The sequence below is a fragment of the Histomonas meleagridis genome (assembly GCF_020186115.1).
Source record: "Histomonas meleagridis strain 2922-C6/04-10x chromosome Unknown contig_60, whole genome shotgun sequence".
NCBI lineage: Eukaryota > Parabasalia > Tritrichomonadida > Dientamoebidae > Histomonas > Histomonas meleagridis.
In genome coordinates, this window is record NW_027150903.1 from 186,491 (window position 1) to 204,985 (window position 18,495).

At 29.0% G+C, this 18,495-nt stretch overlaps 3 protein-coding genes across 3 annotated transcripts; 2 read left to right on the forward strand and 1 right to left on the reverse strand.

The window, feature by feature from the left end:
• Positions 1 to 2,608: 2,608 nt before the first annotated feature.
• On the reverse strand, positions 2,609 to 4,720 carry GO595_008183 (DUF5057 domain-containing protein; the record flags this gene model as incomplete). The annotated part of the gene is made up of 1 exon (XM_067921729.1): positions 2,609 to 4,720. The coding sequence occupies one exon, from the start codon at positions 4,718 to 4,720 to the stop codon at positions 2,609 to 2,611; it is 2,112 nt and encodes a 703-aa protein (XP_067771662.1).
• Positions 4,721 to 9,426: 4,706 nt separating this feature from the next.
• Positions 9,427 to 10,434, forward strand: GO595_008184 (Sodium:sulfate symporter transmembrane region family protein; the record flags this gene model as incomplete). Its single annotated transcript, XM_067921730.1, has 1 exon — positions 9,427 to 10,434. The coding sequence occupies one exon, from the start codon at positions 9,427 to 9,429 to the stop codon at positions 10,432 to 10,434; it is 1,008 nt and encodes a 335-aa protein (XP_067771663.1).
• Positions 10,435 to 10,486: 52 nt separating this feature from the next.
• On the forward strand, positions 10,487 to 11,341 carry GO595_008185 (cyclin-dependent kinase 3; the record flags this gene model as incomplete). The annotated part of the gene is made up of 1 exon (XM_067921731.1): positions 10,487 to 11,341. The coding sequence occupies one exon, from the start codon at positions 10,487 to 10,489 to the stop codon at positions 11,339 to 11,341; it is 855 nt and encodes a 284-aa protein (XP_067771664.1).
• Positions 11,342 to 18,495: the final 7,154 nt, after the last annotated feature.

The window sequence follows — 18,495 nt, forward strand, 5'->3', positions numbered from 1 at the left end:
TGAGATTTGATCGTTCTGATTATTTTTGAGGTTTATTGCAAAAAGTGTTAATTTTTTGTGGAAGTTAAAAAGTAGTCAATCATCAAAAAAGAGATCTTCTCAAGCAGATGAAAAACTATTCCCCTAAATTCAACATCCTTAATTTCGTTTTCAGCAGAACCCCCTGTTCCACTATGGTTGGATTTATTGCTCTGCTTTTTATCATTAGCTTATTCGGAAAATTTTATAAACAAGGTGATAATTACACAAAATTTATTTTACCAAATTTTCTAGAGAATGAAACATGTCCAGAGTGTAACGCAATATCAAACATAAAGACATTTTTTATTGGAAGTGAGTTTCGAATACAATATAATTTTGAAAAATCGGATTTTTCAGACCAATATTGGAGATTTTTTCGTGTTTTTGTTGATGGTACTTTTCTGTCTCATGAAGTTAGGGCATCAAACCACACAAGTATTTCACGACTATCTGAAAATATCCAAACAATTTCCTTTGAAATGATGCAAGAAGGAAATGTTTCTGTTCAGGTGTGGTGCATTGACAAGCATATAACCACAGTTAGCGGGTATGTCACCTCTGACGATGGATTTCCTCAATCAAGTTTCATCAATCAAAATCATCACATCACAAATGTTTGCATCAACGAATCAAATTTCATCCTTTTAACCTCAAGTGTGACTAATCACCTAAAAAGTAATATCTATCTTGGTGATGATGTAACATTTGTTCAAGAAAATTTTTCTTCATTTTCGCAACGAACAAAAACGTATTCCAATGTTTTGATGCTGTCCAATGAAAATTTAAGTGAAATGAATTTTTTAGATTTTTTCGAATCTGTTCTTGTTCCATCTTTTTTTGGCTCACGTAATGGTAAATCGATTATCTTTGCTAGGAATGATATTGATTATAACATTTTAAATCTTGTGAATAAGGTTTCGAATGGGAAATTAATTAAAAGAGATAATATATGTTTTAAAAACCTAAAAATTAGTAAAAGAGATGATAAAATAATTGGAGGAATACGCTTCCAAATGATAGTTAATAGAACGCAATTTTCTATTAATAAAACAAATATAATTTTTACAAATAATATAGAAATAGATGGAAATAATTCCGATATAGAAAGCTTAAAATATGAAAACTTTAGTGATTTAATCATGAAAATATCAATGGCCAAAGCTTTCGTGACTGTAGATGATAATAATTTGGTTTTAGCTGGAATTTGGTTGAAAATTGATGCTCCAATAATTGTAATACAAAAAGAACATGAGAAAAACGAAAGTAAAGCTCTAAAGTACTTAAGAGAAGCAAATAAAAAACTGGTGCTCCTTGATCATATACCAAAAAGAATTGAACTGGAGCAAATCGTTTAATATTCGGTATTTTGTTATATATAAAGAATTTTTGAAATAAGTTATCTATTTTAACATTAATGTTAATAAGAAGAAGTTCTATAAAATTTTTTGGATTTTTCATAACGAATTTGAAAACAGAGTTCAATATATGAAGATTTGAAAACTGCAATATTGATTTAAAATGGAATATCAACTTAAGAACAAACTTGAAGTTCATTAACTATCAGGGAATAAAGCATCTTATTCATTAATAGCTGTTTTAATTAATATACAATATCATAAAGTTATGAGAATAATTGAAAACTTTTTGCCTTTCCCAATTTTATTGTGTGCTTTCATATTTTTATGATTCATTTTCAACATTTCATATAAATAAACATTTAAAATTTAGGTAGTCCAGCTGACCTATCGAGCAATGTGATTTTTTCTTAATTCAATGTAAATATATACCTGTTATATCAATTCCTCTATGAAGTAATTTATCAATTAATTATTAATTTTTGTTACAACAGTACTAAACAACATAAAAAAAACAATAATCACAAAATTTATAAATAATTTGTTGCTATTTCATGCACCTACTTCTAAATTCTTCTAAAAAATGATATCATTCAATACTGGTATCACGCTTACCAGTTTCTTCTACATGGTTAACAAGATTATGTTGCGTGCTTACATCTGAAAAAAAATTAGCAGAAAATTGTTTTGGAATCCTTCCTGTGAGTTGACTATACAAAGTATGCAGCGCCGCAAATGCTATATCCTGCTTCATTATGTCTCCATCCACCGCTTTTAGAATTTCATCAAGCAAACTCCGAATTTTTTCTTCCATGTAACCATTAACGTCCACCACAATTCAGTACTTTACACAAATACAGAACGGTTGTCGATCTGGGGTTATGTTCTTCATGATGCTCTAGACTGACTTTTTCAATGTTCAATTTCCAACTTTTGTTTATTATCCGATCAATTTCCATTCAATAATAAATTTGTTATGTTTTAATGGACATTTTTCATTACAAGAAAAAGTGACACAGAATATCTGACGTTAAAAAGCAAACAAATTTTGTTAAGTTTTTCTGAGTTTATTTGTCTGCGTTCTCTTTCTCGATAACAAAAGAATTCACAGATTCCTCACAAAGTGCTACTTGAGTTCGTTTGTCATATCCATAAAACCGAAGGCATTTATCACAAGTTAAAAACCAAAATATTAAATTCGCTAAAAAATAATTTAATCCTTCAATTGGATTTTAGAGTCCATTTCTTTCTTCAATTGTTACTGCGAAGTCGTCAGCGAATGGATCTTCTTCGTCGTTACCGAAAAGTGGGTTATCGTATGAGACCGCTGGCTGTTCTACGCCATCATTTGCAGGCGCCTCATCAAGCTGTGGAGGGGCGACTTTACCGCGCTTCATTTTGATGAGTATCGCAGCGACTACAACAGCTACGACAACAGCAGCAGCAACGCCGCCAATGATGCCGTATAATGTGTTACTGTTTTTGCCACTGTTTTGTTGCTCGTCACCAGGGAATTGTACAAATGAAGCTGTTGGCGACTTAAATGTATTCGATGCTGTAAATCCGTTTGAAGGAGTGAAAACATTTGTTGGCGTAAATTTATTTGATGGCGTAAATTTGTTTGATGGCGTAAATGTATTACTTCTTGTGAAGGTATTACTTTGTGTAAATGCATTTGACGCTGTAAATGTATTACTTCTTGTGAAGATATTACTTTGTGTAAATTTATTTGACGCTGTAAATATATTACTTCTTGTGAAGGTATTACTTTGTGTAAATTTATTTGATGCAGTGTATGTATTTGACGCTGTGTACGTATTTGATGCAGTGTATGTATTTGACGCAGTGTATGTATTTGAAGGTGTAAATGTATATGTTGGATCAGCGGCGATGTAATGATGCGCTGTACCACTTATCTTGCCTGATAAATCAACAGCAGCAACATGAATGTATACATTGTCGTCAACTATGTTTTCGATCTTTGTTGATGTTGTCTTTTGAACATTCGGTGTAGTAAGTGTGATAACTGTTTGCGGATTCTTATCAACAATATAATAATAATATGCAATTCCGGTTGGAAGAATAAATTCTTCGTTATCTGATTCGTATTGGTGATTGCCATCATATGTAATTCCTACAACGCGATACATATATTTCTCTGTTTGATCTTCAGCATATACTTTGACTGACCTTTCACCTGCAACTCGTGTAATTGTTGGTGTATTTGGTGCTTTTGTATCTTCAATGGAATTGTCATATGAAAATTGATTAGATGTTCGTTGGAATAAATAATAGATGGTATTGGCAAGAACTTTACGTTCATCATCTGTGGATTCACAGTTACTGTGACCAGTGGCAATCATTGCTGTGTTTCGATATGATGTCAAATAATAATATGGATTACCATGTCTGGTTTCTGAATATCCAGGAAGATTCCATTCGTAATTTTGCGGGGTTTCAAAGTCACTTTCATAGCTATATGAATAACGGGTGCCAAGTTCCATCCATACATCAGCAAATGCGGCATTTTCACATGTATGTGTAAGTGGAATACTAAGAATACTATTCTGATCAATTTGATGTGGGAATTGTGTAAGAAGACCAGATTTTATAACTTTAACCTCTTCTGAATAATAACGCCATTTAGCATCAAGGGTACCTGGAGAACATTTGGAAACACCACAGTCTGCTGTACCAAGTAAAATACCAAATTTATCAACAATACGACCCATGCCAACTTCATTTCCATATCCTGAACCAACAACATCATGACCAATGAGAACACCATAACCAAGATCAATGTATTGGCTAACACGATCAACTGCTGCGTCACTTGAGTATTGATTACCATTACTATCCCATGTTCCAAATACAATTACATCATATTTTCTCATGTCTTCTAATGACATACTGTCAAAATCGCCAATTGTCATGGGGGTGACATGAATGATTTGCTTTTTAGTATATGGATTTAACCCATAGGGAACGAAATCATAAGTATTACCATTATATGTGTAAGTACCACCTTCCATCCAAACTTTCAAAGCAGCAGATCGAGGAGCATTAAGTGATGTTCCATCATCAAAATTAAAAGTTACTGAAGTTATGCCACTAGTGGGATAAACGTTGAGAACTTTAACGTCTTGTGTGGTGTTGTAATCGAATGAACTTACTGGCTTCCAGTTTGCTCCATTGTCACTTGAAGAATATACTGTATAATAAATATTTTGAGTATCATGAAATCCCGTCCAGTTTAAAACAACGCGTGTACCATCATAGCTTACTCTAAGATCAATTTTATCAGATTCAGCTGCAAATACACAGCTTAGAAGCAGAGCAAACATGAAAATTGTGAGGAATCAGGTAAGAACCGATATCCATACAATTTTGTGTGTTGTCGTTTTGTGAAACTCAATCATTGAAATTTAACTAATATTTGTATAAAACAGATGGAATTGAACGATCGTTCCAAGTTATTCCAATCAAAATCTTTTCGGTTAAATTTTCATCAAATTTTGAATTTAACTAGACAACACAAAAGAAAAACATAATTGAATAAATATGCTGTCATTTGCCATGAATTGAATATAGCAAAAGCGTACTCGTTTCAGAGCAGCGCCTGTGGCTGGACTAATTATTTTCATAATGTATGGAAATCATATCATCAATCATTGAACCTGCTTTTCTTCAAAAAATATCTTTTTCTGGAAATAAATTTTGATCACTTTTGTTTAAATATCATATAAAATTATTGTCGTTTTCAAGTTATTTTAAATTAAAACGAAATTTCACAGATATTGTTAAGCTCAATGTGTTGGTTTGACACAAATTATATTTCAAATATTCCATTCTGGAATAACATGAGAAATAAAGTTGAAACACATTAGAAAAATTTTTAACAATATTAGCTGATATTTTTTAATAACTGTACAATAAATTTCTGATATTCAATAATTATTTTTATACAAAGTAAATTGATCGAGGTATGATATTCATCTACTTGATTAATAGGAATATAGCTATAAATATATTATAATCGAATTCAGTAAATATCACATATATACTCGCAATCTGTAAATTGGGACAGAGCCCCAAAATATTAATAATAAAATTTATTCTAATATAAACCATACAAAAGTCAACGATACATATTTTTTAAAAGTTATTTGATCGGTTATTTAATTACTGAAAAATTCAATTAATGTGGTGATTTAAATACTGAACTAATGAACATTTAAGCTTTAATTTCATTTTTTAAGTATGTTTGGTTATTTTACTGATCCATTTTATGATCCATTCGAATATAGACCAATAAGAATTTATTATCCATTTAATGCGATGAATAGATACTTTAATAATCTTGAACATCGTTTAAATTTTTTATTTGCTGATGCATTTGATGAAGAATTTAATAATATGATTGAACAAGATAAACCTAAAGAAGAGAAAGAACAAAAGGAACAAAAAGAAGAAAAACCTAAAGAAGAAACACAACAAAAGATTGTTAAAAAGAATGAAAATTATAAACCACAAAATTATTATAGAACTTATTCATCACAAAGATACTTTAATGGTAATGAAAAATTCGAAGAAATTCGTGAACAAACTAATGATGGAGAAAAGACTTATATTTCTAAAATTAAAAGAATTGGTAATCGTTGGGTTCAAGTAGATTAAGTTGTAGATAAAGAAGGCAAGAAAACAACTAAAGAAACATGACATAATGTTGGTGAAGATGAAATCAAAATGAATAAGATCGAAGATTACGAAGCAATTGCATTTTGGTGTTTTGCGTCATTTGTTGAACGAATTTGTAGAACAAAGACTTACCGCATGTTTTCCAGATCAAATCAGAGAATGATACGCGTTGCAGCGAATGGCTTTCGAGTTATGAAATGAACGATTTGAATTTCTTGGTTTCGTCGTATATGTTGGGATATCGAAGATCACTAGAGGAAGAAACACTTGAAAGACTTTGGGATTCAACAATAGCATCCGAGAATCCGCACCACTTAATGATGTGTTATTCAGCGGCATTAATCAGTTATTCATATCCATCATTCTCTAAAATAGAAAAATGTTCGACTTCGCACATATTACAAATTTGGGATAAAATATTTTCACAATTGTCAATAGGTGCAGTGGTCGGATTAGCGTTAATGATGGAATCAGAATCAAAGCAAATAGAAAGAAGAATGCAATTTAGAAGTGAGGCATCGTTTAAATATGATTACTTCCAACCAATGTTTAACGAAAATCATAAGTTTTATTTGAAATCAAATTTGTTCGCATAGAAAATTTGATAAATGTTTTATATACATATATATATATATATATGTATAAAAATAAGAAAAAAAATTTATTATTATTAAATAAAATATTAATTTAAGTAAGTAAAATCTGAAATTTGTTGTGGTGTTATTTAAATTTTGTTTTCATCTATCGTTGTTAATTTCTTTCTATGCTTAACGTTTTTTTAATAAAAAAATGCACCCACGGGGACTCGAACCCAGGACCTTTGAGGCATAAGCTCAACGCTCTAACCGACTGAGCTATGAGTGCGTCGAGATTTACTAAAAAAAAAAATGCTGGATAAATAAACAATAATCCTAAAACAATATGAGATTCAATTCAAATTTTAAAATTCTCTTATCTACTACCAAAACACATGACACCACTTATGATGGTTTACAGTATTCATCACTTGACATTTGAAATAATCTTTGTCGAAAAATTTAAGTTATTTTGGCTATTTCGAAAATTCCACATATAGAAAAAAAATGCCAATTTTGAAATTGAACCACGTTGTCTTTAATCACTTCATTGTTCAATGGGAAAGCTTTCACAAAAGAAATGGAAAATACTTGATGAGAGAGTTGATCGATTTCGAATGATGCAACCATTAAATAATAAAATAAATGAATTATTTAAGGAAAGTAATACAATTCTTAGACGAGTATATGATCTAGGAGGAATTACAGAACAAGAAATACGAGAAAAAAATGAGACGAATTTCCAATGTTTTTGTGATTTATTTCATAATACGAATAATAAATTCATATATGATTCAAAAGAAGAAACGATTACCAGAGATATGATTTATCATATTTATCTTGAAGGCACGATTGAAAGAGGCGATTTTTGAAGATGATTCTGAAAAAATGCTTCAAATAATGAATGAACAACATAAAAACAAAAACACGAAAATTAATTTAAGTCCATTTTTCCATTATGAAAACGTTCCAACATTACTTGAACTTGCATGTCATTGTAATTCTAAAAAATGTGTCAAAAAATTAGTTAATGGAATTATACCAAAGAAGAAATTAATGATTCGATTATTGATTATTGTATTGTGAGTGGTGAAGGGACATTAGTGAAATATTTTGAAAAGAAATTTGGGAAAAGTATTAAAGGGAAATATCACCTTGCAGCAAATTACTTTAATGTTGATTGCTTAGTTGAATTGGAAGATGATGGTGAAGTCGAATTTGTATGGCGAAATGTTGAGAGCGTCTATAGTAATCATGATAAGGCTATATGTCAATTAGTTTATCCAGATGTGTATGAAATGTTGGAATGTAAGGCTTATAATGATATAACGAAATGGTTTTTATGCGTTGAAGGTATGTCACAATATGCAGGAAATACTTACGCTTCAAAAGCTATAGCAGCTGATAATGAAGAAATGGCAATATTCATTAATCAAGGAATAGAAATATTTTAAGTAAAAAATCTTATTTAAAAAAAAAAATGAATTAAACAATCAATAAAATACATTCAAACCTTTGTTCTGCACTTGAACGCATTTTTTTTTTAAGTTATTCTTAATACCAAACACAAAGAAGTGATTAAGCTTAATTTAAATTATGTTAAATGAAATATTGAAGTAGCTTTTTAATCAATTTGATACTTCGAACATATGATTTTTTTTGGCTGTATATGCATGAATTGGATTTATATATATTATATATGGAATATATATATTAAACACACAAAGTATCAAGGAATATTTGATGGACAATATTAAAATCTCTCTTTATTTTATTAATGATAGCTTATGACAAAATCCGAGTATAAACCAAAATACTCTTTAGTTAAAATTTTGGAGTTAAGTTTTTATCACAACAAAACTGATAAAAAGTGTGAGTAAAAAAAAGTGGACAAGCAGCTTTCACATCTAAATTAAGCAAATACTGTTAAGGTTACTAATTAACAAATTTGTTGTTTTATCACATCAATCATTAAAAAATCTTGTAAAAGAATTCGAAAATGAATGGTCTTTAAGACGTGGTATTGAAGCTATTGATAGTAAAAATGATGAAAAACCTGCAATTAAATCAGAAAACACCGAAAAAAAGGAAGAACCCAAAGAAACAAAAGAACAACAATAAAAATATTAAAATAAACATGCAAAATATATATTTATGTGATGAATTTCATCTTGAAAAGCTGTAGAGAAAAATTGATTTCTACATTGTAAAGTTATCAAAATTTGAAATACAAAATGGTCGAATCTCATTAACGGTCATTTACCCTCATGTATCTTCAAAATTCTCCATTTATGGACGATAGTGTTGTTGATTCTACGATAGACATAGTTGAGCTCAACGTCGGTGTGATTCCAAAAAAGAAAAAAGTATCAAAATTACCAATAATTTCTGTTTTTATTTTTTGTATTATATATATATCCCCTATTCTCACAGATTATCCTACTGAGCACACAAGTTTAGCAATAATTTGTGCTGTGTGCTTTTTGTGGATTACTGAAGCTATTCCTCCTTTTGCAACTTCATATCTAATTCCAATATTAGCAGTTTGGTTTAGAATTGGAATTAACAAAGAGACACATGAAAGAATGTCAGCAGGCGAACTTGCTCAATATTTTGCATTCAGATTTACAGATCCAATAATTTTATTATTTCTAGGAAGTCTTATTCTAACAACAGCTCTTCAAAAACTGAATATAACATCCAGAATTTCTCACTCAATCTTGAGGTATGTTCCCCCAAGGCCATCAATAATTTTACTTGTTTTAATGCTTTTTAATATGATTGTTGGATCTTTTCTTTCAAACGTTACATCAACGACTTTAACACTATCTCTTGCAATGCCTATTATTAAGACACTAAATCCAACAGATCCTTTTGCCAAAGCAATTTTATTTGGTATCGCTTGGAGTGGCAATTGTGGTGGAATGCCAACAACAATTGCATCTCCTCAAAATGTTATTGCAGTTCGTGTTGTTAATGATTCTGGTTCACATATTTCATTTTTGCAATGGTGTTTTTTTGCTTTTCCAACATCTACTACTCTTTGTCTAATCCAATGGCTTTATCTAGTAAAAGTATTTTCCGTTGGAAGTCATGATAGAATAAAAGTACAAAGTACAAATGAAGAAGAAAAATGGACATTTCAACATACTCAAGCATCCATTGTAACAATAATTACCATTATCCTTTGGGCTTTTTCAGATACCTTTGGAGATTTCTTTGGCCATATTGGGATCATTTCTTTAATTCCAATTGTTTGGTTTTTTGGGAACGGCACGTTGACCGTTAACGATTTCAATTCGTTGAAGTGGTCAACGCTGTCACTTTTGGGCGGCGGTTTGGCTCTTGGTGAAGCGATGAAATTGTCAGGTTTACTTGATATCATTGCTGATTACGCAAAAGATTCTCTCAATGGAATAACAGTATGGACTTTACTTATTATTTTGTTATTTGTTGAGTCATTACTTGCATCCCTTCTAAGTTCAACAACAGCTGCATCAATCATGTTTCCACTTATAATGGCTGTAAGTGGAACAACTGGTAAGTCACCTTTGGTTGTGTTGTTATCAGCTTTAATGATAAGTTGCTCTCAACTGTTTCATATCTCTTCATTTCCAAATGCGCTTGTTTCTGGAGTATGTCCAGAAACAAACACTGAAAAAAGTGGAAATACTCCATTTCTTCGCGGATTTGATTATATTATTTATGGATGGCCTACGGTACTCATTGGAATACTCGTAATATCAACAATCGGCTATGCTCTTGTATCTAATTTAAATTTGTAAATGTTATTTAACTTTTTGAATTGTTATTTGGTCCAATGTAAACGTTTACTAAATGAATGGATTAATTGGAGGAAAGTATCAAAAAATTCGACCAATAAATGATGGGCAATATGGGATTGTATGGCTTTGTAAAAATCCTAAAACATCAGAAGAATATGCTGTGAAAGAAATTCAAATGAATGATACTGTTATGAAAGAAGTCAATGCATTAAGATCTCTAGATCATCCTCATATAATCAAACTAATTGAAGCATTTGCTGTCTTTCCATATAATTATATTGTTTTAGAATATGGAGGTGATGATCTATATGATATTCTTGAGGAACAAAAAAGAAAACCACTTCCAGCACCCCTTGTTAAAAGCTATATGAAACAGATACTTGAAGCTGTCGATTATATTCATTCGAAAGGAATTATTCATCGCGATTTAAAAACCTCCAATATTCTTGTAAACAGCAAAAATGAAATCAAAATCATTGACTTCGGTGTTTCCAGGCCAATTGAAGGTGAGAAAAATTCACCTGTTTGTTGTACATATCAATACACTCCGATTGATATTTTATTTGGAAGTAGTGAATATAGTGAAAAATTTGATATATGGAGTGTAGGGTGTATCTTTGGGGAGCTTTTGACAGGCGATATTTTATTCAATGGCCAATCTCAACTTGATGTGATATCAAAAGCCCTTAAAATATTAGGAACACCAAAAGAAGATGATTGGCCAGAAATGAACCAAATAGAATACTTCAAAAACTTTGTTCCACCACAATATGATTCAACATTAAGAAATGTAATTCCAAATCAACCTGAAGAGGTCTATGATTTATTACAAAAAATGTTAAACCCAAGCGACTCAAGAAGGATTTCTGCTCATGATGCATTGTTGCATCCTTACTTTAATGAATAAATTTAATAAATAAATATAATTCTGTTTCTATCTTTATAGATTTGAAGAACAAATAAAAAATAGTTTTATATTAACAAAAAGCTCCTGTAGAAACTTAAGTTTAATATTAAATCATATTTTTACTTATTTTAAATTTGAAAAAGACGAGTTATTCTTTGATACATACCACACAATTTCAAATATTGCTGATAAATTATAATTTGGCCAAAACATTGTTAATGATATTTATCATTATGTAAAGTTAACAATAAACTTAACGTTCAAAAAACTGCATTATTATATAGTTTACACAAAAGAAGAAATTTTGTTATATCATTATCCAGATTTCCAATCTTGGCGAAATTTTAACAGAGAAATCCTCCCTCTTCTTTCCACTGAGAAGACGAAGGAAAAAAGAAAAATAGAAGCAGCTAATAACAGAACATTTTCGGAGCTCACAAAATTCAGAAATAAATTACTCCAAGAAATCAAAAGCGAAGAAGCTGAAGTCAGCAACGTGACGAAAGTTATGCGTTTGCACTTTGCAAGAAAACCAAATTTCATATTCGATTCGCAAAGTGATAACTTCAAATTGCGCAAAGTTTTCTACTTAAGACACAAGTACTACAAAAATAGTATAAAGTTTCTACAGACAAAGATCAAAACGCGTCAAAATAAGTTATCTCAGGTCCACAAAATCATTTGTCTCTTCCACCCAAAGATAATACCCAACGGTACCATCATCAGACTCAACAAAGATTTTGATCAAATCGTCGAATCAGAAGATTCAATAAAACTTTTCAAACATACAAAACAAATTGAAAATTTGCACAACATCCTAATCAACAGTGAAAGGCTCATTCCGCGTCCTCTTTGGTTCATTGATCTCAATAAGTTTTATACCAAATTAATTTCAGAAGCGCTGAAAAAGTACGACGCTGAAATCGGATACTTCCCAAATATACCTGAAGAAGTTTCATTTTCACGTTATCTCTTTTGTCATCCGAATTCGGAAATCGGAAAACAAATCGATAGGTTCATCAACGATCAGAAACCGTTTGACAGTTTTCCTGAAAAAGTTCTATCGTTTTGCCGAAGTTTATCTATGAAAAGTTTTCAGAAGGATGAAACGATACTTGTCATAACGTTCTATCGGGCTCTTGTTAACCGTATTTATGAATTATATCCAGAGCGACTGCACTTTTCCGATCAATCATTCAGTACGGAGCCACGGCTAAGTTCTTTCAATCAATTAATGAAAAGTTTACCTGGATATGATTCAAATATTCAAATACGGAATCTATTTCTGACGTATTTAATTAATAATAAATATATTAAGGAATGTCTCAATTACGCAAATTTAAGTTATTATTACGTATGTCCAATTGACTCTATTTACACAATGAATTCATTATTCCAAAATATATCGAAAGGCGTAAACAGTTTGAAAATTACTAATAGAGAGCCAACAGATGTAGAGCTGAATGAAATGTTATCACTTGAAGAAAATGTTGAAAGCTTCGAATGCATTTTCTTGTCTTCAGACATACCGAATGTTTCCGATTACTTTAAGTATTTGATTAAATTTGCACCAGCACAAATGAATGTAAACTTAATGAATTGTTTGAATATGGTCAAAGATACTTTGAGTTTCTTTGATGGTAATTAATGTAATAAATAATTTTAATGGAAAATGTTCTTCTTATTGTAAAAGACTTTCGAAACTTTGAAGTGCGTTTTCAGTGATTTTAATGAATGTTAAAGGATATGAATCATTTGAAGTTATTTCTTGTAATAATATTCCAATTTCTCTTTCATTTAATAACTGTAATATAATTTCAAAGTTTTCTGCTCCATTACTGATAATGATTTCGAATAATATTTGTAATGTATCAATTGCATTAATAACAAATTCATTGTTGGAACAGTTTAAACATGTGTAAAATGTATCGGCAATGATTTCATTGTATTGTAATATGATATTTATGATATCAAATGGAAAATGTTTAATAATGTAAAACAGAAATCGTCCGAATTCTTCTTTGGATTCGAAAGAATAAGAATTGAATGAATTAAATAATGTTTGAGTAGTTAATGAATTTAAGAAATCAATTTGTACGTCATTACAATTGTTAATTATGTTTAAAGAGATATCAATTATAAGTTTAACATATTCATTATTATTCGTATTAATGTCATCGATATTATAAAATCCAAAATTATATAATTTATATGAGAAAAATTCATTGTTATATGTTAAGTTATATAATATTGATAATGAATCAATGACAATATCATTGTTATTATGATGAATATTATGTATAAGTTTTTGTATTATTTCATCATCAATATAATTATGTAATATTTCATTGTCATCAATTAAAGTAATGGATAAAATTCCATTAATGGAATAATATATTATGTCTTCTTCATTAAATTCTTTAAAAGATTTAATAATAATTCCAATGATTGGTTTAATAGGTGATTGCTTAAATGTGTTTAAAAGCGTAATGCGCTTTAAGATTACACTTAAAAAATCTAAAACAGATGTAATGTTATTGATGTAATCGTTTTGAAGATTTGTAAAAATACATTGAACTAATTCTTGCGTAAGATATAATTTGGATAAGAATTCACTATTGACAAAGATGTTGGAATAAATTCGACATGTAATTGGAAAAAGTTTATGTTCAAGTGATAAATATGAATATAATATGTTCTTGAGAAATGACATAAAACGTGGTGTGACTAATGTAACAATGGCCTTTTCATGTTCAATGGACGTGGCAATTGTAAAAAATGTTAAAGGAAAAAGTAGATTTTCAAAATTTGGAGATTCTGCAATATTTAGAATTTGTTGGAAAATAACTTTATTTTTTAATAGCGTGCCTTCTTCCCATAACCTGTTAGATATATAAGCTATAGCTTCACAAATTATTTTTTCATTTTCCGAAAAAAGCATTTCAATTGCTTTATCAAAATTGTTTTGATTACTGTCATCACTCCTAGCATATGAAGGAAGCCACATCAGGATTTTACTTTTCCTTTTTGCTTGTGCTTGCCTTTTGTACTGCATTTAATTAGTGCATCAAACTTTGATGTGTCATCGGCTTTTAACGGTTTCATTTCACTTTGACATAATTAATTTCTAAGAAAAATTTTGACATAAAAAATGCGTGGTGTTATTATGTGGAGCTATGAATGATAAACGTTTTAAAACGTGTGATATCACAAGGATCGCCAACAATTACTTAAACAAACTGAAACAACATAATTAATTTTTTTAATAATTTAAAAATATTATACTTAAAGTAATATCCATAAAATTTAATACTTCAAGACATGAATACATAATTATGTGGATCTATGAATTGACCATCGTTATGTAAATATATGTGATATCAAAAACAAATTTATAGAATATGTTACAAGAATCGCCAATTACCTAAACAAAATGAAACAACATAATGAATTTTTTAATAATTTAAAAATATTATACTTAAAAAAAAATGATTTCATTTAGAATAGACGATATTTTATTAAATATTTATCTCAATTACATTTGTTCAATGAATTTCTCTTCTTTAAAATCATCTGCAAAAGGATCCTCTTCAATGTTTGATATAGATATTCCTGTTGTGAATGTGTTTGCAGTTTGGTTATCACTTTGTTGTTCTGATATTTCATTTTCATCAATTTCTTCTTTTTTATTTTTAATTCGAATCAATAATATAATAAGTAATGAAATTATAATAATCACAACAACAATAACGCAAACGATTATTACGATAATTTTTGTTTTGTTATCATTTGTCTGAATTTCATTTCTATAAATAAATGTAAAGAAATTCGAATAGTAATTGTAATATGTCGAATAAATAATAACTGTGTAATCATAATAAATAAATTCCGTTTCGATATAAATATATGACGAATTAATCGTAATTAACGAAATTGTTTTTGTTTGTATTTCATAATAAGTAAACGAATGCGTAATTGATAATGTAAAAGTTAATAAATATGAAAAAGTTTTCGTTAAATCATTTTGAAGTGATTCAGTAAATGCAAATGACTTTGAAAATGTATTACTTTGGATAAACGTATGTGGTGCTGAATATGTATTTGATTTAGAAAATGTGTTTGAAACAGAATATGTATCGCTTCGACTGAATGCGTGTGATGCTGAAAATGAAATCGTTGAAATTGGATTGCAATTTCCTTCTACACTTTGAACAACTTCTAAACTCCCAAATTTTTCATCTACATATGTTGGATATGTTATAACTGTTGCTGTAACATTATAAAATGCAGATTCTCCAATACTTGGTTCAGTTGCTCCATAATAATAAATGCATTGAAGATTGTAACAATTACCAAATGCTGAATTTCCAATTTCTTTAATTCCATATCCAAGTGTTAATATTATTAAATTAGAACATAATCCAAATACATAATCGCCAATTGCTGTGACTGAATTTGGAATTGTAATGTTTTTGATTGATGAACATAATGAAAATGCTGATCCACCAATTGTTGTGACATTTTCTCCAAAAATAATTATTTCTAAACTTAAGCATGACGAAAAAACAGAACCTGCAATATCTGATACTGATTTCCCAAAATCAACTGAAACAACTGATAACCATCCTGAAAATGAAATGCCTGGAATTGAATAAATTCCTTCACCAATAATTATAAATTTTGTATCGTTTTTATATTGATTAATTACATTAAAATCATTTGAACTTATTATTGTTAGTGTTGAATTATCATAAAATAATTGAAAAGAATTCATGAAAAACACAACAAAAATTAAAACATTTTTATCTTTTTTCTTTTCGTTCGTTTTCAATGCATATTTGGTCAAAAACAATTTCTGTGCGGTTACAGATTTTTTCTGATAAAAATTGACATAAACTGCCGATATCATTGAAAAAACGGCGGTTAAACGAACAATAGCATTGAATTTAAATGGTCGGTCTGTTTTATCGTTTCGCATCAATGGAAAAAAAAGAAATTTACGCTGGATCAAAGATATATTCCCATGATATCGATTCAAAGTTTGTTTTGGTAGATTGTTCTCAATAAGAATACTGATTGCAAAAGGTTTATTTTGTGTATTTGTAAAATATGAATCTGGGAATTTTATTTTGTCACAAAAGAATTGACGTATTATTGATGTACACATACTGCCAGTCATGAAGTTTGAAAATAAACTGGTTTTAAAGAAATTAGAATTATTGTTAAATATATCAAAATTTTCATCCTTAATTGCAGTGTTTGGAACTTCTGCATTGTGTATGTGCGTTAGCCTTTCTTTGGTTTGGTTCGTTTTCATATTTGATATTTTTATAGTGGTAAAAAATGGAATTCCTGGTCTTGTATCGGTTATATATTGCTTTATTATGTTCGAAATGAACAGCATTTGCAGGGTTTTCATCTTTCAAGATCTAATATAGTTGAAGACCTTAACTAAATACACATCGGCCAATACAAAAGTTAAAAATCATACGGTTAACATGTAAAAAATTTGTTGTTGAATTGAAGTTTTTCAATTTAACCTAAATTTATTTGCTTCAATATTTAAATACATCTACAAAAGATAATGAATTAAATGAGTTTAAAGACACTTTTAAATAATTTAATGAACGAATGTGATAGAGTTGAATCTGTTGATTAAAATGATGTACCTTTGTTGTTGGTAAACGTTTTTTAAAGTATTCAATTTCATAATTTTTAAGAGATCTGTGTAATTTTGATATAAATTCTTTGAATTAAACATTTCCTTAAATATAAATATATCTCAATGGATATCCAATATCAATGATGATTCTAAATAGTTTGATTTTATAAAGTAGATTTAATTAACTTTAATATATAATGTTACAAGATTCCAATGTTTTAATTTAAATGATTTATTTCTGGTGTAATGATTTTCTACAGAAATGTAACTTAACAATTATCATTCAATAACTTAGAAAGGTAAGAATTTATCATTATAAACTTTTTTGTTAGTTAAAATTTTTTTCTTCGATTTGTTCTTTCGAATGTTACATCGAAACGATGTTCATTGTATATTATCAATAATATATAATATTTTCATTGCTAATCATAACAAATTGAAAATCGATTAATATTTCTCATTGCGAATCATTTCATACTTTTTAAATATATAAAAATATATCAATTAAAAATATATTTTTATTTTACAATTCAATCATAGCCAATTGTCTTCATCTTCTTTAACAATATCTTCAACTAAAGTATTTACGTCCTCCATTTGTTTTGTACTTGATGTCGTCGAATTCTTAAATTGTAATTTTGAAGTCGATTTTTCTTTTTGATTACTACTTTTTATTAAGAATATAACAATTCCAACAATTATTAATACAAATGCAATTGATCCGCAAATAATTCCAATCAATGCATTCGTTGTAAGTCCATTTGGTTGTGAAATGTTTGTGCGAAACATTGTAATGAAGTTTGAAAAATAATTAAAATGTGTCGAATACATAATAACTGTGTAATCATAATAAACAAATTCGGTTTCTAAATAAGAAAATGTTGAATTAAATAAGGATAATGAAAATGATTTTGTTTGCGTTTCAAAATAAGAAAATGAATACGCAATTGTCAATGTATATGTTAATGTATATGAATATGAAAATGTTATATCGTTTTGAAATGATCCAGTAAATGTATTAGAAAGAGAAAATGTGTTTGAAACAGAATATGTATCGCTTCGACTGAATGCGTGTGATGCTGAAAATGAAATCGTTGAAATTGGATTGCAATTTCCTTCTACACTTTGAACAACTTCTAAACTCCCAAATTTTTCATCTACATATGTTGGATATGTTATAACTGTTGCTGTAACATTATAAAATGCAGATTCTCCAATACTTGGTTCAGTTGCTCCATAATAATAAATGCATTGAAGATTGTAACAATTACCAAATGCTGAATCTCCAATTTCTTTAATTCCATATCCAAGTGTTAATATTATTAAATTAGAACATAATCCAAATACATAATCGCCAATTGTTGTGACTGAATTTGGAATTGTAATGTTTTTGATTGATGAACATAATGAAAATGCTGATCCACCAATTGTTGTGACATTTTCTCCAAAAATAATTATTTCTAAACTTAAGCATGACGAAAAAGCATAACCT